At 55.0% G+C, this 20,798-nt stretch overlaps 2 protein-coding genes across 6 annotated transcripts; one reads left to right on the plus strand and one right to left on the minus strand.

Annotated features, from left to right (window-relative positions):
- Positions 1-359: 359 nt before the first annotated feature.
- On the plus strand, positions 360-18,512 carry LOC119847001 (synaptophysin). 3 transcript variants are annotated; one of them, XM_043501588.1, is made up of 8 exons: positions 360-545; positions 981-1,130; positions 7,357-7,422; positions 8,625-8,749; positions 10,274-10,472; positions 10,574-10,765; positions 11,057-11,360; positions 17,181-18,512. In XM_043501588.1, the coding sequence occupies exons 2-7, from the start codon at positions 1,071-1,073 to the stop codon at positions 11,354-11,356; spliced, it is 942 nt and encodes a 313-aa protein (XP_043357523.1). In that variant the 5' UTR covers positions 360-545; positions 981-1,070; the 3' UTR covers positions 11,357-11,360; positions 17,181-18,512. The 3 variants fall into 3 exon arrangements, with proteins under 3 accessions (XP_043357523.1, XP_038237274.2, XP_038237275.1); XM_038381346.2 differs by lacking the exon at positions 360-545 and having other exon boundaries at positions 1,021-1,110; XM_038381347.2 differs by lacking the exons at positions 360-545; positions 981-1,130 and adding an exon at positions 5,535-5,627.
- On the minus strand, positions 5,204-20,481 carry TREX2 (three prime repair exonuclease 2). Of its 3 annotated transcripts, XR_006276786.1 has the most exons (4): positions 20,132-20,480; positions 19,113-19,850; positions 18,538-18,544; positions 5,204-5,246 (listed from the first exon to the last, which is right to left on the minus strand). XR_006276786.1 is itself a non-coding variant. In XM_038381365.2 (2 exons), the coding sequence occupies exon 2, from the start codon at positions 19,846-19,848 to the stop codon at positions 19,171-19,173; it is 678 nt and encodes a 225-aa protein (XP_038237293.1). In that variant the 5' UTR covers positions 19,849-19,850; positions 20,136-20,481; the 3' UTR covers positions 18,725-19,170. The 3 variants fall into 3 exon arrangements, 2 of the variants coding, with proteins under 2 accessions (XP_038237293.1, XP_038237292.1); XM_038381365.2 differs by lacking the exons at positions 5,204-5,246; positions 18,538-18,544 and having other exon boundaries at positions 18,725-19,850; positions 20,136-20,481; XM_038381364.2 differs by lacking the exons at positions 5,204-5,246; positions 18,538-18,544 and having other exon boundaries at positions 19,050-19,850.
- Positions 20,482-20,798: the final 317 nt, after the last annotated feature.

Genomic DNA, 20,798 nt, shown 5'->3' on the forward strand with positions numbered 1-20,798 from the left:
TGTGCCCTGGAAACGAACATGTATTCGGGGGGGAGTCAGAGATAGTCTCTGCCCTACCTCCTCGTCTAGACCCCCTGTCGCCCCCTGCAGGCAGTGGCAGCGCTGCTCCAAAACTAACTCCCCATCCAGCTCCAGAATGCTCCCCAGGAGCTGTCCAAGGTACCAGGCTAGGGGCTGCAGCTCACTGGGGGGCGCTCTCCCCTGGCAGTCGGGGCTGGGCACTGGGGGGCACTGTGCTGCAGGGCTGGGGGCTGGGCAGAGGGTCTCTGCCAGGGCCCTGGGTCCCACAGATCAGACACCAAGTGCCAACCCCTCCCAGCTCTGCTGTCAAAGATGGAGCAAGTGCAGATTGTGGGGGGTGAAAGGGGGAGATGTGGGTTTATTGGTCCTAGCCAGGAAGGGGACAGGGGGATACTGGGCCGGATGGATCTGTGGGTTGGATCTGGGGGAGCAGAGGGAGGGTCCCAGGCTGGAGGGGCGCAAGTCTGACCGCCCTACCCCAGCAGTTGGCAAAGCAGGTCGAGATCTCCCCGGAGCTGACAAAGGTGAGTGGGGCGGCTGAGGTGAACCCCAGATCCCTGACGCCTGGGGGAAGTTGTGGGGTGTGGGGGTCTGTGGGTGACTCTGAACTGGTTGCATCTCACCATCCTCCCTGTCTGCAGCTCTCTGAGCAACTGACAGAAAAGCCAGAGAGGTAGGAGACAGGACGCCTGGGTTCTTTCCCTGCTCTGAGAGTGGGGTGGGCTCTGGCAGTTGTGGGGGGTGGGCTGGGAGCCAGGACTCCTGGGTTCTCTCCCCAGCTCTGGGGTGGGGAGGAAGTGGGATCAAGAGGTTAGAGCAGAGGGGACTGGGAGGCAGGACACCTGGGTTCCATCCCTGGCACTAGGAGGGGAGTGGGGCCTAGTGGTTAGAGTCTGTTTTGGCGGGGAGGGTGGCTGGGAGCTAGGATGCCTGGGTTCCTGTTGTCTGTGTCTGTCTAGGTGGAGCTCCGACAGGAACTTACGGCGCATGAAGATCCCACTCCAATCCGGGAGTATGGTGAAGAGACTGCGCGGGAGCAAAGCTACGAGATGCGGGAGGAGGAGTGGAGAGCCTGGTCTCCAGGGGCAGGTGAGGACCCAAGATGCAGGGTAGGCCCGTTACTCAGTGAGTGAGGGAAAACAATAACCGAAACATGACCGTGGTGCTTAATGACGTCTTTGTCTCGGTTTTCACCAAGAAGGTTGGTGGTGATCGGGTGGCTAACATAGTGAATGCCAGTGACAATGAGGGGGGTCAGAGGCTAAAATAGGGAAAGAAGAAGTTAACAATTTCTTAGACACGTTAGATGTCTTCAAGCCACCAGGGTCTGGTGAAATGCGTCCCAGAATCCTTAAGGTGCTGACTGAGGAGATATCGGAGCCATTGGTGATTATTTTTGAGAAGTCACGGAAGACGGGAGAGATTCCAGAAGTCTGGAAAAGCGCAAAGCTAGCACCCATCTATAAAAAGGGGAATAAGGACAACCCGGGGAATTACAGACCAGTCAGCTTCACTTCTGTATCCGGAAAGATAATGGAGCAAATCGTTAAGCAACCAATTTGCAGACACCTAGAAAATAATGAGGTGATAAGTAACAGTCAGCCTGGATTTGTCAAGAACGAATCATGTCAAATCAACCTGATAGCTTTCTGTGACAGGGTAACAAGCTTTGTGGATAGGGGGGAAGCGGTAGATGTAGTATATCTGGACTTTAGTAAGGCTTTTGATACTGTCCCCCATGACCTTCTCCTAAACAAACTAGGAAAAGGCAACCTAGATGGAGCTCCTGTAAGGTGGTGAAAAACTGGTTGGAAAATGGTTCCCCGAGAGTCGTTATCAGTGGTTCACAGTCATGCTGGAAGAGCATAACGAGTGGGGTCCTGCAGGGATCGGTTCTGGGTCCGGTTCTGTTCAATATCTTCATCAGTGATTTAGATAATGGCATAGAGAGCACACTGATAAAGTTTGCGGACGAGACCAAGCTGGGGAGGGTTGCAACTGCTTTGGAACAGAGGATTAAAATTCAAAATGATCTGGACAAAATGGACAAATGGTCTGAAATAAATAGAATGAAATTCAATAAGGACAAATGCAAAGTACAACACTTTGGAAGGAGCAATCAGTCACACACACAATGGGAAATGACTGCCTAGGAAAGAATACCGTGGAAAGGGATCTGGGGGTCAGAGTGGATCCACAAGCTAAATATGAGTCAACAGTGTGACGCTGTTGCAAAAAAAAGTGAACAGCCTTCTGGGCTGTATTAGCAGGAGTGTTGTAAGCAAGACACTAGAAGTGACTCTTCCGCTTTACTCTGCGCTAATTAGAACTCAGCTGGAGGATTGTGTTCAGTTCGGGTGCCACATTTCAGGAAGGATGTGGACAAATTGGAGAAAGTCCAGAGAAGAGCAACAAAAATGATGAGAAGTCTAGAAAACATGAGCTATGACGGGAGATTGAAAAACTGGGGTTTGTTTAGTCTGGAGACGAGAAGTCAGAGGGGAAATGAGAACAGTTTTCAAGTCCATAAAAGTTTGTTACAAGGAGGAGGGAGAAGAATTGTTCTTCTGAACCTCTGAGGATCGGACAAGAAGCAATGGGCTTAAATTGCAGCCAGGGCGGTTCAGGTTGGACATTAGGAAAAACTTCCTACCTGTCAGGGTGGTTAAGCCCTGGAATAAATTGCCCAGAGAGGTGGTGGAATCTCTGTCACTGGAGATTTTGAAGAGCAGGTTAGACAAACACCTGTCAGGGATGGTCTACATCAGTGCTTCTGCAGCTATCTGATGTGGGGGACTGGCAGTTTTTTTCCCAATGTGCACGCAGACCAGCAGCTGATGGCTCGCGGACCAGCACTGGTCCGCAGACCACCACTTTGAGTAGCACTGATCTAGATAATACTTAGTCCTGCCATGAGTGCAGGGGACTGGACTAGATGACCTCCCGAGGTCCCTTCTAGTCCCATAATTCTATGATGCAGTTGTCTCTGGGGCAGGGTGGTTGGGGAACAGCCGCACATAACGCTGCACAGGGACAGCTCCCTTAAACTGTGGATCCTCAAATTGGGGTTCAGTCCAAACACCTGGGTTCACACCCTGGCTGTTGGAGATCAGTGCTGGAGTGGGGCTTGGGTTCGCCCCACCTCCTATCAGCTGGGCAGTGCTCCCCACAAAGCCCCATTGGGGGAGCTGAGCAGGGGTCACTCCTTGGGGTGCTTTCTGTCTGTATCTCGTCCGGTGTCCTTCTGTCCATCTGCCATGTTTTCCTTCCCCTCCTTCACGGTTTTGACGCCCTGGGGTTTGGCCCGGATGCCTGGGTTCACTCTTTCAATCTCTCCCCCACTTCCTTCTGTTTTTACTGCATTCTCCCTGTTTTTCTTCCTCCTGTTCTTCCCTTCTCCGTTCATTCCTTTTTCTTTTCTTTGTTGCTTTTCTCCTTCACTCTTCCTTTCCCCACTGGTTCGTTCTTCCTTTCATGGTTTTGTTCGCTCTTTCATTTCTTGTTTCATTCATTTGTTCCTCCTTTGCCCTTTGATTCGTTCAATTCTTTGTTCCTCCTATTCGTCCATCGTTTGTCTCATTCCTTCCTTCCTTTTTTCTTTCATTCATTTCTTCCCTCTTTCCATTGGTTCATCGGGTCTCTCTTTTGTTGTGTTGGTCATTTCTTGCCTTTCCATTTGCCCCTCTGTTCTCTCATTCCTTCCTTCGTTTCTTCATTCCTTTGTCCTCCCTTTCCATTTGGCCCTCTGTTCTCTTCTTCATTCCTTCGTTCACGTTTTCATTCACTTATCTCTCTGCTCTTTCCACTCATCCGTCGGTTTCCTCATTCATTCCTGCATTCATTCATTTCTCCCATCTTTCCATTTGGCTGGTTTCTCATTTGTTTATTTCTTGGTTCATCCCCCCCCCCCTTTTTCCGTTCTTCTGGCTTTGTCATTCTTTGTTCTTTCCATTTGTCCCTCAGTCCTCTCATTCGTTTCTTTGCTCACTTGCGTTTTCACTCTTCTCTCCTGCCCCTCAGGTTTCCCCTGCGTTCCTTCGTTCCCTTTTTCACTCGTTCAGGTGTGGGACACCTGGCTCCACCAGCCCCGCTGGTGCAATGGCGGTGGGAGGTCCCTGGCTCTGTCTCCCACCCCACCCCTCTCCAACCCCACCCCGATGGGGGGCTGGGAGGGCACCAGGCCAAGCGCTGACCTCCCTACTGCCCCTCACACCTGGAGGTAGGTGGTGGGGCTGGGAGCAGGAGCAAGGGTGGGGCTGGGGCGAAGGGGTGGAGCCAGGGGCAGGAACAGAGGAAGGGCTGGGAACAGGGGGTGGGGTTGGGCCCAGGGATGGGGCTGGTGGGGGGGGAGGAGCAGGAGGAAGGTGAGGGGCTCAGGGCGAGGGGTATGGGTGGAGCTAGGGGAGGGGCTGACAGTAGTCAAGGGACGGGGCTAAGTGGCGGGTCAGGGAGGGGGCAAGGGGTGGGGCTAAGGATGTGGGCGGGTCTGGAAGTCACATTGGAGGCGGGGCAAAGGGCAGAGCTACGGGGTGGGTGGGTCTAGGAGAGGGGCATGGCTGGGGCAAGGCGGAGGGGAGGGGCTGGCAGGGGAAGCGGTGGGGCCCTAGGCTGGGGAAAGGGCCAGGGGACTGTGAGTGGTGGTGGTGGGGCCACTGGGGAACTGGCTGGCTCAGGGGGTCGGGAAATGGGACCTGGGGCCTTTCCCCTCTAGGGGGCGCCAGCTCCCATCTGAGCCCAGGGCAGGAGAGAGACCTTGGGGGCGGGCGAAGGCACCAGGGAGACCCCAGGCCTTCAGGACTCAGCCGGGGTGGGTTCCTGGCCCTCAGGCCTCTGTTTGGACCTCCCCCTAGAGGAAAAGAGCCGGGGGAGCGACCCATTGGGGAGGGGCAGGAGAAAAGAACCGAGCAGGGGGAGGGATTCGCACCCAAACCCCACCCCCCATTGGTCAGGGGCGCTGGTTACTCAAGCCGCCCTGCCCCCTTCGCTGAAGCCCCACCCCCATCCAGTAGGGGGAGCCTCCCAGATGAGTTGTACTTGGGGGGGGAGATTTGCGGGACTGTCAGACCTATGGCCCTCAAATAGAACCCAGGAGTCCTGGCTCCCAGCTTCCCCCTGCTCTAACCCACCAGACCCCTCTCCTCTCCCAGAGCCGGAGAGAGAACCCAGGAGTCCTGGCTCCCAGCCCCCCCGCTCTAACCACTAGACCCCACTCCCTTCCCAGAGCCGGAGAGAGAACCCAGGAGTCCTGGCTCCCAGCCCCTTTGCTCTAACCACTAGACCCCACTCCCCTCCCAGAGCCGGGGAGAGAACCCAGGAGTCCTGGCTCCCAGCCCCCCCGCTCTAACCACTAGACCCCACTCCCCTCCCAGAGCCGGGGAGAGAATCCAGGAGTCCTGGCTCCAAGCCCCCAGCTCTGGGATTTGAACCCCCTCCCTCCATCTCTCCCGCTCCCTCTGCCAGGGAGTGACATCCCCCCGTCGTGACGTCACCCTACCCCCTCCCGCTCTTCCCTCCTGCGTCTGCACCCCCCCTCCCAGCTGTTCCGGATCTAGCCCTGCCCCCCCCCACTTGCTCCAGACAGCTCCAAGATGGAAGTCCTCAATCAGGTACGCACCAGGCTCGCTCAGTACCATAGACAGCAATCTGGGGAAGGGGGGGCTTTTCCCACAGGGCAGGGGGCCCCCTCTGCCCCCCCCGGAGATGCATCCGACTCCCTCTATTCACCCCCCCCATCCCTGCCTAGTAGGGTTGTTGTTTTTTTTTTTTGCAGCAGCTGCTGCATTCAAATGCAACGCACTGCAAATATAGGAAGGGGGGGCAGGCTATGGGGCAGGCTTGGGTATTTCTCTGTTGCAAATGTGGGGGAGGCAAATCTCAGATTGATGCTGGGAGGGCACAGATGGGCTCGATTCTCTGAGATTATAATGGGGGGTTAGGAGATTTCCCAGCTGCAGATGGGGGAGATCTGAAATTGATGCATGGGGGGGCACAGATTTGCTCCAGGCAGATTGCAATGGGGAGTGTAGGGGGGGTCAGGAGCTAGGATATTTCCGTGCTGCAAATGGGGGGGGTCTGAGACTGATGCAAGGGGGGGGTTCAGATTGGATGGACGCATTGGGGGGGATCATCTGGGATGGAGGGGGGAGATGACCGGATATTTTGCAGTGGGGGATGTGTGTGTATGTGTGTGTGGGGGGGATGAACTACAAATATTCCCCCCCTCCATTTGCAGCAGGGGCGGGGGCAGGGAGGGAAGATGGCTGAGCGCTGCTGCAGTGGGTTCATTGCCATGACGGTCAGGTGCGGGGAGGGGAGATGTGGGGCTCACATGTGGGGAGGGCTCTTTATGAATGGGGGGGACTCTCGAGAATATTCTCCTACCCGCTGCTGCTGTAGAGACTGGCTGGGATGGTGCATTCAACCGGTTGCCTACTGGCTGGAGGAATATGGGGGTGCAGATAATTTGGGGGGGTTGATTGCCATGGGGAGGGTCTGGCTCAGGGATATTTACCCCTGCCAGCAAGCTGCTGAGGGAGTCAAAATGGCAAGTGTAATGCCATCAATGGGGGTTCAGGGTAATTTGGGGGGCTGTTTATGAACTGAGGGGGCAGAATCTTCTCCCACCAGCAGCAGCGGGGTTGGGGGGGGCTGGTGGGGGCGATGCAGCCCAATCCTTGCATCAGGTGTGGGGGGGGTTGAGGAGGTGCAGATATTGGAGGGTTGTTTATTAATTGGGGGTTTAACATCTACCCCACCTACAGCAGGAGGAGAAGGGGGGTTCCGGTTGATTGGGGGGCAGTGAGTTTGGGGGCGGGGAAAGGTTTGGGAAGCTGTGGGTATGTGTTTGTGGGAGGTATTTCCTGCAGGCTTTTCCTAGTAGGAACTTGTGATCTTCAATAACCGTCTTGCGCTGGGGTCTCTCCCTGGCTCTGGGAGGGGAGTGGGGTCTAGTGGTTAGAGCAGGGGGGACTGGGAGTCAGGACTCCTGGGTTCTCTCCCCGGCTCTGGGAGGGGAGTGGGGTCTAACGGTTAGAGCGGGGGGGCTGGGAGCCAGGACTCCTGGGTTCTCTCCCCAGCTCTGGGAAAGGAGTGGGGGTTTAATGGTTAAAGCTGAGGGGGGGGCTGGGAGCCAGGACTCCTGGGTTCTCTCCCCGGCTCTGGGAAAGGCGTGGGGGTTTAATGGTTAAAGCTGAGGGGGGGCTGGGAGCCAGGACTCCTGGGTTCTCTCCCCGGCTCTGGGAGGGGCAGGGGGTCAGGAAATAATGGGATGTCAAATATTTTAATATCACCCCCTCCCCCTGCCCCATTCCCCTTTCTCTCCACCTTGATCGACAGGTCGTGGCTGGGGGACAATTCCGGATGCTCAAGGAACCACTGGGGTTTCTGAAACTGCTGGAATGGGTGAGTCCCCTGGAACTGGCTCCTCAGGACCCTGAAGTTGGGGGGGTCCTGTCTGGACTGCCTCTGAGCTGGCCTAGGGCTTGGAGCCAGCACCCCCTAGAGGGGACAGGCCCCGTTCCCTGCCCCGCTGCAGAGCCAGGCAGCGTGGGGAGGGGCTGTAGGATTGGAGGAAGGAGGTGCAGGAAAAAACGGTTATTAGATCCTGTTACCCCATCAGATTTGGTGAGACCAGAGATGGAGAAGCTCAGAGACAGAACGAGAGATTCCAGACCCCTAGTCCTGCTGGTTCTGGAGCAGTTCCAGACCCCCCCACCCTGCCCTGCCCGTTCTGGAGCACTTCATGACCCCTCCCCGCCGGTTCTGGAACATCACCCGACCCCACCCCTCACCCCCCTCTGGTTCTAGAGAAACTCCTCCCCCTGCCGGTTCTGGAGTGGCTCCTGACCCCCCTGCCAGTTCTGGAGTGGCCCTGACTCCCCCGCCCCCTCTGGTTCTGGATCGGCCCCCAAATCCCTCACACCTGCTGGTTCTGGAGCAGCTCCTGGCCCTCCCCACCCCCTCTCCGGTTCTGGATTGGCTCCCAAATCCCCCACCCATGCCAGTTCTGGATTAGCTCCTGGTCCCCCTGCTGGTTCTGGAGCAGCTCCTGGCCCTCCCCACCCTGCCAGTTCTGGAGTGATTCCAGACCCATTCACTTGACATTTCTGCTGTATTATGAACCCATTGACCCAACTGGTTGGGGAATGATTCCAGGTGCCCGTGGACCCTGCTTGTTCTGGGGTCATTTGTCCCCGGATCAGACCTGTGGGCCCCTCCAGCCTGGTATCCGCCCCCCCTCCACTTCCAGCGCAGGGTCGGGGGGAGAATGGAGGAACCCATGAGAACAGAGGAGTGTGGCTGACGTAGACAGATGGACAATTGGGTCAGACAGGTTCTTATCTCTTCCCAGCTCTCGGGGAGGATTAGAGGGGGCGGGACCCAGCTAACCCTTTTTACCCACAATTCCTCTCCGCTCTACCCGCCTCCCTGTCCCGGAGGCGGGGTTATTAATCCTGGCACCAGCCGGCGCTCCCACCCTGCTCCCCACAGTGACCCCCGGTGGGAGAGGCCGGAGGAGCTGGGAGCTCCCCCCACAGCCAGCGCTCCTGCCCCACTTCCTGCAGCACCTCCTGTGGTCTCACCCGCCCCATCTCACCCCACAGCTCTTTGCTATCTTTGCGTTTGCCACTTGCGGGACCTACAGCGGGGAATTTCGCCTCAGCGTTGAGTGTGCGAATAAAAGCGAGAGCGACTTGAACATCGAAGTGGAGTTTGGCTACCCATTCAGGTGAGCTGGGCGTTATACTGCATAGGGACCGGCCAGTCTGCTACCCTGCGTAGGGACCTGGAGACTTTTGATGTTTCAAGACTGGGATGGGATAGCATCTGAGATTCACACTGACTTTGCCTCATAGAGGCCTGGGCTGTGTATTCAGCATATCGGCTGGCACCTCCTATACAGACTGGGGCTTTATTTACAGTATATGGACCAGCATCACCTTGGTCAATTGTTCCAATGGTGAATTACGTTCGCCGTTAAAAACTGACAACTTATTTCCAGGCTGTATTCTATATACAGACTGTCCTTGACTTTCACTTCACAGTCAGGATTAATACTAGGAACTATTCCCAGGAAGCTTGGGCTGTATATACAGTATATCGACTGACACCACCTACACAGCCTAGGCCTATGTTCTGTATACAGATGACCTTTGTCTTTGAGATAGGCATTAGGATTTACAGTAGGCACTGTTCTTGGGAGGCTGGGGATGTATTTATAATATATGGACCAGCATCTCCTTGGCAGACTGGGCTATATATATGGTATAGGCCTGGTGCCTCCTACACAGAGCGAGGCTGTATTCTGTGTGCAGACTCCTACCCTTTACTTTCAGGTAGAAATCAGGATGCACACTGGGCTCAGCCCTGGGAAGCCCAGGCTGTATTTCTGGAGTATATGATGTGGTTCCTTCTGTACAGACCAGGGCTTCATTTTTTGCACAGCCTGCTCTCAATTTTGAGTTACTGTCAGGATTTATGAGAGTCGCTATTCCTGGGAAGGCTGGGCTGTACGGTGTATGAACTGGCATCTCTTATACAGATCTGGTATGTATATCCCGTATATGGACCAGCACCACCTACACAGGCCAGTCTGTATACAGACTGACCTTGTCTTTGCATTCATGGTCAAGGTTGACGTTGTGTGCTATTCCTAGGAGGTCTGGCTATATATACACAATATAATTGGCCAGCATCTCCTACACAGCCCTGGTCCATATTTACTATACATGGACCGGTACCTCCTATACAGATGGGGCTGTATTTTGTAAACGGACAGCCTTTCTCTTTGTGTTAGTGGTCAGGGTGACATTGGGCCCTATTCCTAGAGGTCTGGGCTAGATATCAGAAATATATGGCCCAGCACCTCCTACACAGACCTGGTCCGTATATGAACTGGCATCTCCTACATAGACTGGGCAGTATTCTGTATACAGACAGTTTTTGTCTTTTGTTAGTTGTCATGATTGGCATTGGGTGGTATTCCTGGGAGGTCTAAGCTGTATATACAGCATATTGACTGGCATCTGCTATACAAAACTGGTCGATATTTGCAGTAAACGAACTGACGCCTCCTACACAGACCGGGGCTGTACTCTGCCTACAGACTTCCTTTGTCTTTGCATTAGCGGTCAGGGTTGACACTGGGCTCTGTTCCTGGGAGGTCTGGACTATACATACAGGATACGGACCAGTACCTTCTATACGACTAAGCCCCCTGCCTCATGTTCCCCCCCCAACCCTCTTCCTCAAGACTCCACCAGGTCTATTTCGACGTCCCAGCCTGCCGGGGGCGCGAGGTGGAGAAGATGTTCCTCATGGGGGATTACTCCTCTTCGGCCGAATTCTTCGTCACCATCGCGGTCTTCGCCTTCCTGTACTCGCTGGCTGCCACGGTCGTCTACCTCTTCATGGAGAACAAGTACCGGGAGAACAACAAGGGCCCCATGATCGTGAGTTGGGGGCGCACAGGGAGCGGGAAGTTGGGCAGGAAGCGCTCTCCCCTGGCAGGCAGGGCCAGGCATGGGGGGGGCTAACCCCGCTCTCTCCCCAGGATTTCGTCGTCACCGCTGTCTTCGCCTTCATGTGGCTGGTGAGCTCGTGTGCCTGGGCCAAGGGTCTCTCCGACGTCAAGCTGGCAACGGACCCCGACAATGTGATCGAGGGGCTGGAGGTCTGCAAAAAAGAGGGGAACACGTGCAAAGAGCTGAAGGACCCCATCATCTCGGGACTCAACACCTCCGTGGTGAGACCCTTCCCCAGCCAGCCAGACCCCCTGAGGGGAGCCGGTGCCCCCTAGAAGGGACAGGCCCTGTGCCCCATTCCCTGCCCGCCATAGCCAGCCAGGACCTGACCTGGGGCCAGATGGGAGCCAGCGCCCCCTATAGGGGACAGACTCAGTGCCCCATTCTCCAGCCTCCTGAGCCAGCTAGTCCCCACCCTGGGGCCAGATGGGAGCCAGTGCCCCCTAGAGGGGACCCCCTGCCCTCTGTGCATTAACCCTTCCTTCCCTCTCTCTTCCTCCCCTGCCACCCAGGTCTTTGGCTTCCTGAACCTGGTGCTGTGGACGGGGAATCTCTGGTTCGTGTTTAAGGAGACGGGCTGGAGCGCCCCATTTGCCAAGTACCCGCCGGCCGCCCCAGAGAAGCAGCCGGCTCCAGATACCTACACTGACTCCTACAACCAGGGCTCTGGCTACGTGCAGCAAGATTCGTACGGCCAGCAAGGCGGCTACCAGCCGGAGTATAACCAGCAGGGCTACGGGCAGCCCGACCCCTACAGCCAGCAGGGGGGGTACGGCCAGGCCGCCCCCACTTCCTTCTCCAACCAGATGTAGGCGGGTGAGTTAAACTGGGGTGCCGGGATGGGGGGGTGCATTGTGTGTGCCATGGGAGAGAGACAGGAGCAGGGAACACAGGATTTGGGGAGCGTGGGGGATGCGGGGCCCAAAGCACTAGGGCGATCCTGGGATGTATAAACAGGCGACTCTCGAGGGGGAGCAGAGAGGTGATTTGGCCTCTGGATCTGGCCCTGGTGCGGCTGCTGCTGGGACCCTGTGTCCGGTTCCGGTGCCCGCAATTCAAGGAGGATGTGGATCAATCACGTGAAAATGATTCAATGCCAGACAGCGAGAGACACCAGGAGCGCCAGCTGTTTGGCTGAACAAAAGGAAGGTGAAGGGTGAATTGATCCGGGTCTCAAAGTGTCTCCAGGGGGAACAGATATTTAGTAACGGGCTCTCCACCCTAGCACTCAAAGGTTAAAACAATCCAGTGGCTGGAAGTTGAAGCTGGACAAATTCAGCCTGGAAATCAGGTGTCCATTTTTAATGGTAAGCGTAACTCACCATTGGAACAATCTGACCAAGGGTCACGGTGGATTGCCCATTACGGGCGATTTTTCAGTCAAGCTGGGACGTTCTAAAAGACCAATTCTAGGAATTATTTGGCGGCCGTTCTGCAGTTTGGGTGATACAGGACTTCAGGGTCGATATTCGCAATGGACGATTCTGGCCTTGAAATCCATGAATCTATAAGCAAACTGGGAAGGGTTCGATTTGTATCTGTAAATGTCACCGGAGACGAACAAACTGAATGAACAAACAAAATATGTCCGTCAAGAATCAAAATGAACACACAGGCAAAGCAAGATAAATCCTGCTTGAGAAGGAGAGTTTGGTTTACTGCTGACTTTGTATATTCTGACATGCACTAGTGACAAATAGGTGTTTTCTCGGTTATAAAGCTTTACCGTTTTCAATCGCAACATCTGTTGTCATTAAATAATTAATGTTTGGCCCCTTCTCGTTGTCTGACCCGTCCCCAGAATTTCCTGCAACTGTGAGAATCTTAAATTGGGAAAAATCAAATGCTTAAAGCCCGTAATTTGACACAGCTGTGAAAATGTAGATGGGTAAAAGTGGAAAAAGTGCTTCCAACCCATAATTCCAACTGTGAGAATTGAAATTGGCAACAAAATAAAATAAAAAAAAAGTGCTTAAAGCCTGTAGTTTTGCACAGCTACGCAAATTTAAATGGATGAAAATTGAAAAAATCCTTAAACCCCGTAATTCTAATGGGGAAAATTTAAATTAGGAAAAATAAAAAATGGACTTAAAACCCGTAATTGTGCACCACTGTGAAAATTTAAATCAGTGAAAAGATCAAAGCCCATCAGTATGAGGGTGAAAATTGAAACTGGTAAAAATAAAATGGATTTTAAGCACTTTGAATTGTGCACAGCTGTGAAAATTGAAATCGGAGAAAAGATTAAAACCCATCACTTTGATGGTGAAAATTTAAATTGGTAAAAATACAAAAAAGTGCTTAAACCCTGGAATTGTGCACAGCCGTGAAATTTAAATCAGTGAAAATGGAAAAATTGCTTGACACACCCATCTTTGGGTCTGGCTGTTAAAATGTCAATCAATAACATTAAAAAATACAAATGCTTAAAATCCATAATTTTGGCTGTGAAGGTTCACATTGGTTTCAAAAATGGCTTAAAACCCATAATTTTGCACAGTGGTGAAAATTTAAATAGGTAAAAATTTTAAAAAAAGCTTAAAATTAACCATCAATATTGTCCATCAAAATTATATTAAAAACAAATCGAATTCTGCCAAATCCCATATTAACTAATTACCTGCATCATCTTTCTCAAGGTTCTTTCCATTTCGATTGCTTCGCTAAAGAAAACAGACTTGAGTGTTGGATTTAATTTTATGGAGCTTTATTAGCTATGCATAACAACAACAACTCATAGTGCAAGACACACGAATGCAAAAATAGTGTTGCCCTATGAGTTAGCTAACATAAACCAGACAGTTGGTCGATAAACCCCAGATTCAAATAACGCACAGGAACAAATAACACTTATCCTCCGTTGCCATCTTGGGAAGGTGACTTTCTTTAGATTTTTGTGACTAAGAGACCCACAGAATAGTCCCTGGCTTGTGCCAGTTGCTTATCAAATCTGGTGTTGCTAACACAATAGAGGAAAAAGAATCCAGATCTAAACATAAGACACCAAGGTTTTGTTCCCATTGGATCTGTAGTCAATCTTTTAACCTACTTCCCCATGAATTATATTAATAGATTCATCTCCTCTGTCCTCCTGTGTCGCACCTGTGGCCTTTCTCCTCCTTCCCTGGCTCTATACTGACTTCTCCTAAAACTTCAGGCCAAAAAATCATGAGGTGAGGAGTTCCAACAGATCACATTATAAACTGGTGCTTCTTTGGGTCTGTTACAGATTCTCAGAAAGAAAAGGAGGACTTGTGGCACCTTAGAGACTAACAAATTTATTTGATTATCTACTCTGACCTCCTGTATCACACAGGACTTCCTTCAAATAATTCCTACAGCAGATCTCTTAGATCTTGATTTTAAAATTGCCCATGATGGAGAATCCCCCACGAGCTGTGGGAAATTGTTTCAGTGGTGAATTATCCTCACCTAGAGCTTGTGAGGCCGTAGGAAACCATTAAGCCTGGTGGGATGTTTCCCAGTCAATAGGAACTTGTTCCATTTCGGAGCAACTTTCCCACAATCTTGAGCGGCACCTGCCCTGGGACACCAGGACAATCTTTAAAGCACATGTCCTGGTACCTTCACGTCCTGATTAATTCGCTACCCAGTTTCAGGTCAACAGTACGCAGGAGCCAAGCCACTGTCTATAACAAATATTATATTTGCAAAGGAGGTGAATCTCCCGTGTTTGCCCGTGGACGTGATTTATATTTCTTAGCGCTCTGGAGTTTTGCCTTTGTTAGCTTTTTCTGCTCCATAGAACAGATCCGTTGTCTTGTTATGTTGCTCCCCAAGGCATCTCGCTATTGAAAAAAAGGGGGGTGGCACCCATTCTGGACAAAAGTCCAACCTCTGTGTTGCGACTGTCCTTTTGCCCTGAGCCAGGTGGTGACCCTGCGGTCAAAACGCCTTGGATCGAACCCCGATCATTGATGCTCATCTGCGGGGCCAGTGTGCCCCAGCACCAAGAACATCGGGACAATGACATCCCCCCGTGCTTGACATACGACGCTCCCGCTAACACACCCAGAACGATCTTAGCCGTTTTCGTGGCTGTATCCTGTGGCAGACTCTCCTTCACTCTTTGAACTTCTTTAACTTCCAGATCCTCTTCAGCCGTACCCCCCCATTAGCCGGCGATGCCCCCTTGCGTCGGACTTTTCCTTCTGACGCTCGGCTCGGTTTGAATGTCATCTTGTCGCATTCAGCCCCATTCTCCAATTTGTCCTGGTGTTTTCAGTTCCCCAATGGCCTGGCCCCCTCTCCCAGCCTGGTGTCAACTACAGCTTTGAGCAGCAAACTCTCCGCTCCAGAAATGCTGGTCAAAGATCCGATGAGCACAAATACAGACAGACAGAACTCCATCAATCCAGGCGTACAACCAGGAGCATGGACTATTCTGCGGATAGAGACCTGTAAATGTTAGGCTGTTCCTATGGGTGCGAAACTCCCCCAGATTCGTGTTGTTCGTACCCTAAGATTTCCTCCCCAGGCTGTCTGAGGTCATCCGACATTTGTACTTGGTCTCTAGCCACATTTCTATCACTTCCCCATTATCTGCACCACCCTCGGCAAAATGCATCTTGATCTCCATGGGCTGCGCAGACAAAAGCGATTTTTATATATTGGGGATCAGAGCAGGGTTTCTCTACCCTTTTGATACCAGGTAGTGCCCTGAAAGTGGGAGGTGCCACAGGTGCCTGAACCGTGGCCCCACCTCCCACCATGCCCCCAAGGCCCCGCCCCACTCTCTGAGGCCACGCCGCACACCACCCCTTCTCCCAGATGCCCCGCCCCACCCCACCCCTTCCCCTGAGGCCACGCCCCCACCCCTTCCTCAAGACCCTGCCCCGCCTCTTTCCCCCCAAGGCCCCAGCCCCCATTCGCTCCTCTCCGTGGTGTAGCCTTGTTGGCCCCAGGATATTAGACAGACAAGATGGGGCAGGGAATGTCTTTGATTGGCCCAGCTTCTGTGGGCGGACGAGACACGGAGCTCGTCATAGGCCCTACAAGGACCCACCCACCGTTAGCTTGGTTACCATTCGCAGCAGGAGTCAGGGACACGGTCGTTTTCAGGCTTTCAGGAAAGGGCCTGGCTGGGTGCCCCAAGCTGGTTCCTCTTCTTGGAGATGCTGGTCTGGGCCAGGCCCCGTGAAGATTAGAGACGGCCAGCTGAAGTGAGAGGCCATCCAACCCCGGCACGAGGCATCCTCGCAGCCGGAGCTGGCGTGTTCCAGCTCCTTTGTGCGACCTGCCGCGCCGGAGGTGCTGGTGTAAGACACGTCAGGCCACAGTTTTGTTTGTGCGCCAGCTGCCCATCTCCTCTGGGGCCTTCCAATCCTTCTCTCTCACCCTCCACGGCTAACTTTGACACCCCGTTTCCTGTACATCCTGCCAATCTTCTTTTCTCCTGACCTCGGCAGGAGTTCGGGAACTCCCGCTGAACTGATCTGGGTGCTGATGGGTCGGTGACGCTGCTGATTACTCTGTTCCGATCGAGCGTCCCTGTAATGGTTTCACTCCCTTTTATTCACCGCCTCTCCCGGCCTAGCTGTGGCGATAGCATAAGCTTCTTTGATGACAAGGCATAGCCATCTTTCTTCACTTGAGCCTTAAGAAATCAGTCTGAATGCAATAGACTCTCCCCGGCAGTTAAGCCCTACGGTTACAATATTTTCCCCTTACACCCCGCTCACCGTGTTTGCTTCACTTCCCTCTTTTCCCTGCTGTATTGGGTCATGTTACAGCCATCAACTATTTTGTTAATGTCTCAACGGCCAGGCGGTGGGAAAGCAATGGCTCGTGGCCTGCGGCAAGCCGTAAATTACCATCTCGGGCCCTCGGGGCCATGGCGTGACTTGATATTTTGGAGACCCACTGCGCTGGGGTGGGACCATGACCACTTTGTATCTTGATCCCACGTTGGCTTGATTCTCAGGGCCAGGTTCCAAAAACCCCACAGATCCTCTGTCCTGATCCATACCCCCCCCTTCTCCCCAGGCAGCAGGCTGTGCCCTCCTCCACGAGAACAGCGGTGTGTGGGTAGAGATCACTGGGCAGAGTGGGAACACCTGGAGAGTGGAAGGGCATAAAAATGGCAGGAGAGGCTGAGATACAGCCATCTCTGGGGTGGGCACAGGGGCTGTTTATACAGGGCTCCCAGCACTAAGATGCGGCCACTTCTGGGGAGAGCTGTTTAGTCAGGGATCTCGCGCCCTCTGCTGGGTTGTTATAATTGGGGGGTGTCTGCTGCAGAGTGCGGGAGGGTTTGGCAAAGTCGATCTGGACCCAGATGGATCCCCAAGGAAGGGGAATGGCACGCCAGGTGGGGGTTGCCCTATAATTGTTTTAGCATGTTGTATTTCATAGTGGGAACTGGGTCAGACCCACTGCACCCCACTCCCTGCCACCTCCCAGAGCCAGAGATAGGACCCAGGAGTCCTGGCTCCCAGCCCCCTACTCTAACCACTAGACCCCACTGCCCTCCCAGAGCCAGGATAGAGCCCTGGTGAGTGAAGGGTGGAGGGGGGGGCAATCCATGATGTCGGTGCCTGGCCAGCAGGGGCCGCTAGCTGTGTGTGCTCTTATTAATTACCCCTCCCCTGTCTTTCTCCTTCTCTTTCCCCCCAGGTCTCTCCCCCAGCAGGGGGCGTCGTGAGGAGGAGACACCTGTCCCACCCTGCCCCCCCATGTCCCCTCCTGTGGGGGGCTGGCGGGGGACCCCAGGATGAATGTAGATGTTTGTGCTGTTTATATATATTATATATATATATATATATATATATGAGAAAATACAACTCTAGATAGCTGTGCACCCCCCCACTTCCCTGCCCTCCACCTCCCCCACTGCCCCCAGCATCCCAACTCCAGACAGCTGTGCACCCCTGCCTGCCCCCAACTCCTGCACTACCCCCAGCACCCTACTCCTGCCTTTTCACCCCCCGACTCTAGACAGTTGTGTGCCCCCTGCCTCCCTGCCCCCCACACACTCTGAGTACCCCCATCCCCTGAGCATTGCTAACTCTGTGCTCCCCTCTCCCTCCACAATCCTGGCTATAGATAGCTGTGCCCCGTGCCCTACTTTAAGGAGGGGTCAGGGGTTCAGATCTCTCTTGATGGCTGTGGGGGAGATTTGGGGTTTCAGGGGTATCTGCAGCTTGGGGGATATGTGGGGGCTCCAGCATGTTGGGGGGGACTGGAACTGAGTAGGGTACACAGAGCAGGGGATGGAGGAGGGGCATGTGGAGGTTGCTGGGGGGTAATTTAGGGCCTCCATCCCCACCCCATTCCCCACTGGGGGGTGTCACATGCTGAGGGGGGACTCTAGGAAGTTGGGGAGGGGCACCATCCCCATACAGCACCCGTTAGCTCCAATCTATGCCCCTTCCGCAGTGACCAGTCACGGGGGGGAGACTGGGGCCTTCCCACGGTACCCCGATTTCCACTGGAGGGGGTGTGGGGAAGGTGGCGTAGAACCCAGGTGTCCGGGGACAGCCTATCTATATAGCCATCAATACATCGATCCCTTCCCTACCCACCCACTTATCTATCTATCCCCGAACACCCCCGTATCTATCTATCCCCATACATCGCTTCTCTTTCTCCTCACCCACCCACTCTCCCTATCCCTTCCCCTCTTAGTCCTCCCATCCAGCCTTCGCCCATCCCTGGGGCCCCCCCGGAAGCACTGCCTATATATCTCTATACGCCATGTCTGTGCTCCAATTCGTGCCGTGCTCGTGAGTTTTGGTTCGTTTGTTTAGGCCCCCCCCCGGCTCGGTGTTGTGAGATTTATTTTTTCTCCCATCTCTGCCAAAAGAAAACTGACTTCGACAAAACAAAGACAAGGACAAACTAATCAAACAACGAAGCCCCCCGCCATCATTCCCTCAGCGTGCCCCCCAAAATATAGAGAACAAAAGTAATAAAAACCAAATAAAAAGAGAAAGAGGGAAAAACCTTTCAACGCTTCTCCAGTCTGATTTCCAGGGCTGGGTTGGGGGCTATTTATACAGGGACCCTTCGCCAAGATGCAGCTGCCTCTGGGGTGGGCAGGGACCCTTTGCCCTCTGCTGGTGGACCTGGGAACTGCAGACTTTTGGGGTGCTGGTCAGATGCTGGACACCTGCACCCCGATTTCCCCCAGGGCCCCAAACCAGACATGAAGTCTTAACTCAGCAAAGCATGGGGCTCAGGGCCTGGAGTGTATTTATTAACAGTAAAAATGGGCGGGGGGGAGCTTCCCCCTGCCATTAAAATCAGCTGCTCAATACAATAATTTCATTACCAACCCCAGATCCTTTGATGATCTAAGGAACGCAGAGAGGTGTCCACGGAGAACGCAGGAGTCTGGGCTGCCAGCCCCACATCCCCACTCTAACCCACCAAACCCCACTCCCCTCCCTGAGCATCCTGGTTCCCACCCCCCACCCCCCCTCTAACCCACCAAACCCCATTCCCCTCTCAGAGCCAGGAAGAGAACCCCGGCGTACTTGTTCCCACCCCCCCTGCTCTAACCCACCAGACCCCATTCCCCTTCGCAAGCTGGGGAGAGAACCCAGGCGTCCTGGCTCCGACCCTACTCCCCTCCCAGAGCCCAGGACACCTGGGTTCTTGGCGCTCACTGCATGGTGGGGAGGTACATGGGGCTTACGTCCCCCCAGGCCCGGGCCTTCCCCGCCGCCCAGCCCATCAGCTGTGGAGCCCTGGCGAGGAAGATGGCGATGAGGGTGCGGACGTCTCCCTCGGCCAAGTGCGCCCTGTCGGGGTCCCTCCCGAAGAGCGCCTGGAAAAGCGCCCCCAAGCTGTACCCCCCCTCGCCCCCCAGGCCCAGCTCCTTCATGGCCTGCAGGGTGTCCAGGCAGCCGGTGGCAGGAGGCATCTCGGCCCCCACGCGCCCCAGCTCCGTCCGCAGCAGGGGGAAGTCATACCTAAAGCCGTTGTGGGCCACCAGGCAGAGTGGGAGGGCTTGGCGGGCTAGGAACCCCCCCAGGGCCTGAGCCACGGCCTGGTCCAGGCCCTGCTTGCCGTTCTCCTCCAGGCTCTGCTGGCTCAGCCCTGTGATGCGGGCAGCTGCTGGGGTGACGGGCTGTTGGGGGTCGATGCACAGGGTCAGCTGGTCCAGGATGCGGGGCAGCTGGGGGATGCCGGTGTCGTCGTCCTGTAGGGGGTGCTGCAGGAGGGAGCGGCGGTGCAGGGCGAAGAGACACAGCTCGGTGATGCGGGGACGGTCCGGGGGCAGGCCGGTGGTCTCCAGGTCGAAAAAGACGAAGGTTTGGAAATCCTGGGGGGCCAGCATGGCTGGGCAGGAAGAGGTGTGTGAGCGGAAGCCAGCGATGCAGCTGCCTCTGGGGTGGGGCGCGGGGGCTGTTTATACAGAGACCCCTTGGAAGGGATAGAGCAAGGAGAACTCCTGGGTTCTTTCTCTGGCTCTGGGAGTGGAGTGGGGGCTAGTGGTTAGAGAGGGGGGGCTGGAAGCCAGGACTGCTGGGTTCTCTCCCTGGTTCTGGGAGGGGAGTGGTGTCTGGTGTTTAGAGCAGGGGGGGCTGGGAGCCAGGACTCCTGGGTTCTTCATCACTCACCCACCAAGTGACTGCAGTTAAGCCTCTCCCTGGCTGTGTGCCTCAGTTTCCCCTCTGTTGTTTGCAGATAGCTCGTCTCCCGGCTGGTAGGTGTCTCCTTAGCAGCTGCCTGGCGCTGTGCGAGCTCCTTGGGGCGGCGCCAGGGAGAGCTGAGGGCTGGTCACTTGTCATGTCAGGGAGGGGGCCGGGGCCTCCCTCCCGGGGAAACCGAAACCGCCCCAGGCAAAGCGTCGAGTCACCCGGGCTCTTTCTGAGTCTGCTTCCCTCGGGGCGCGTGGAGGGAACGCCCCGCCAGCGCCCAGGGAACCCAGGCGTCCCGGCTCCCCGCCCCCCCCCCAGCGCCCAGGGAACCCAGGCGTCCCGGCTCCCCGCCCCCCCCCAGCGCCCAGGGAACCCAGGCGTCCCGGCTCCCCGCCCCCCCCGCCAGCGCCCAGGGAACCCAGGCGTCCCGGCTCCCCGCCAGCGCCCAGGGAACCCAGGCGTCCCGGCTCCCCGCCCCCCGCTCCCTTCCCGCCGCCATGAGACCCCCACCCACAGCACAGATGGGACCCAGGCGTCCCAGCTCTGGGGCAACAGGAATTCACGGAGCCCACCGACAGCCCCGGGACACCCACGGCAGCTACTAGCCAAGTGGGGAAACTGAGGCAGACCGAGGGGGGAGGGGCAG

The sequence above is a fragment of the Dermochelys coriacea genome, chromosome 23 (genome assembly GCF_009764565.3).
Source record: "Dermochelys coriacea isolate rDerCor1 chromosome 23, rDerCor1.pri.v4, whole genome shotgun sequence".
Lineage (NCBI taxonomy): Eukaryota > Metazoa > Chordata > Testudines > Dermochelyidae > Dermochelys > Dermochelys coriacea.

What these genes read in the sequence shown, in the direction of transcription:
- TREX2 (XM_038381365.2), bottom strand. Translation starts at nt 19,848, where the DNA reads ATGCTGGCCCCCCAGGATTTCCAAACCTTCGTCTTTTTCGACCTGGAG.
- LOC119847001 (XM_038381346.2), top strand. Translation starts at nt 1,036, where the DNA reads ATGGTGAAGAGACTGCGCGGGAGCAAAGCTACGAGATGCGGGAGGAGG. An exon ending in ACAACAAGGGCCCCATGATC is followed by an intron (nt 10,473 to 10,573) that starts GTGAGTTGGGGG and finishes CTCTCTCCCCAG; the next exon opens with GATTTCGTCGTCACCGCTGT. An exon ending in CGGGACTCAACACCTCCGTG is followed by an intron (nt 10,766 to 11,056) that starts GTGAGACCCTTC and finishes CCTGCCACCCAG; the next exon opens with GTCTTTGGCTTCCTGAACCT.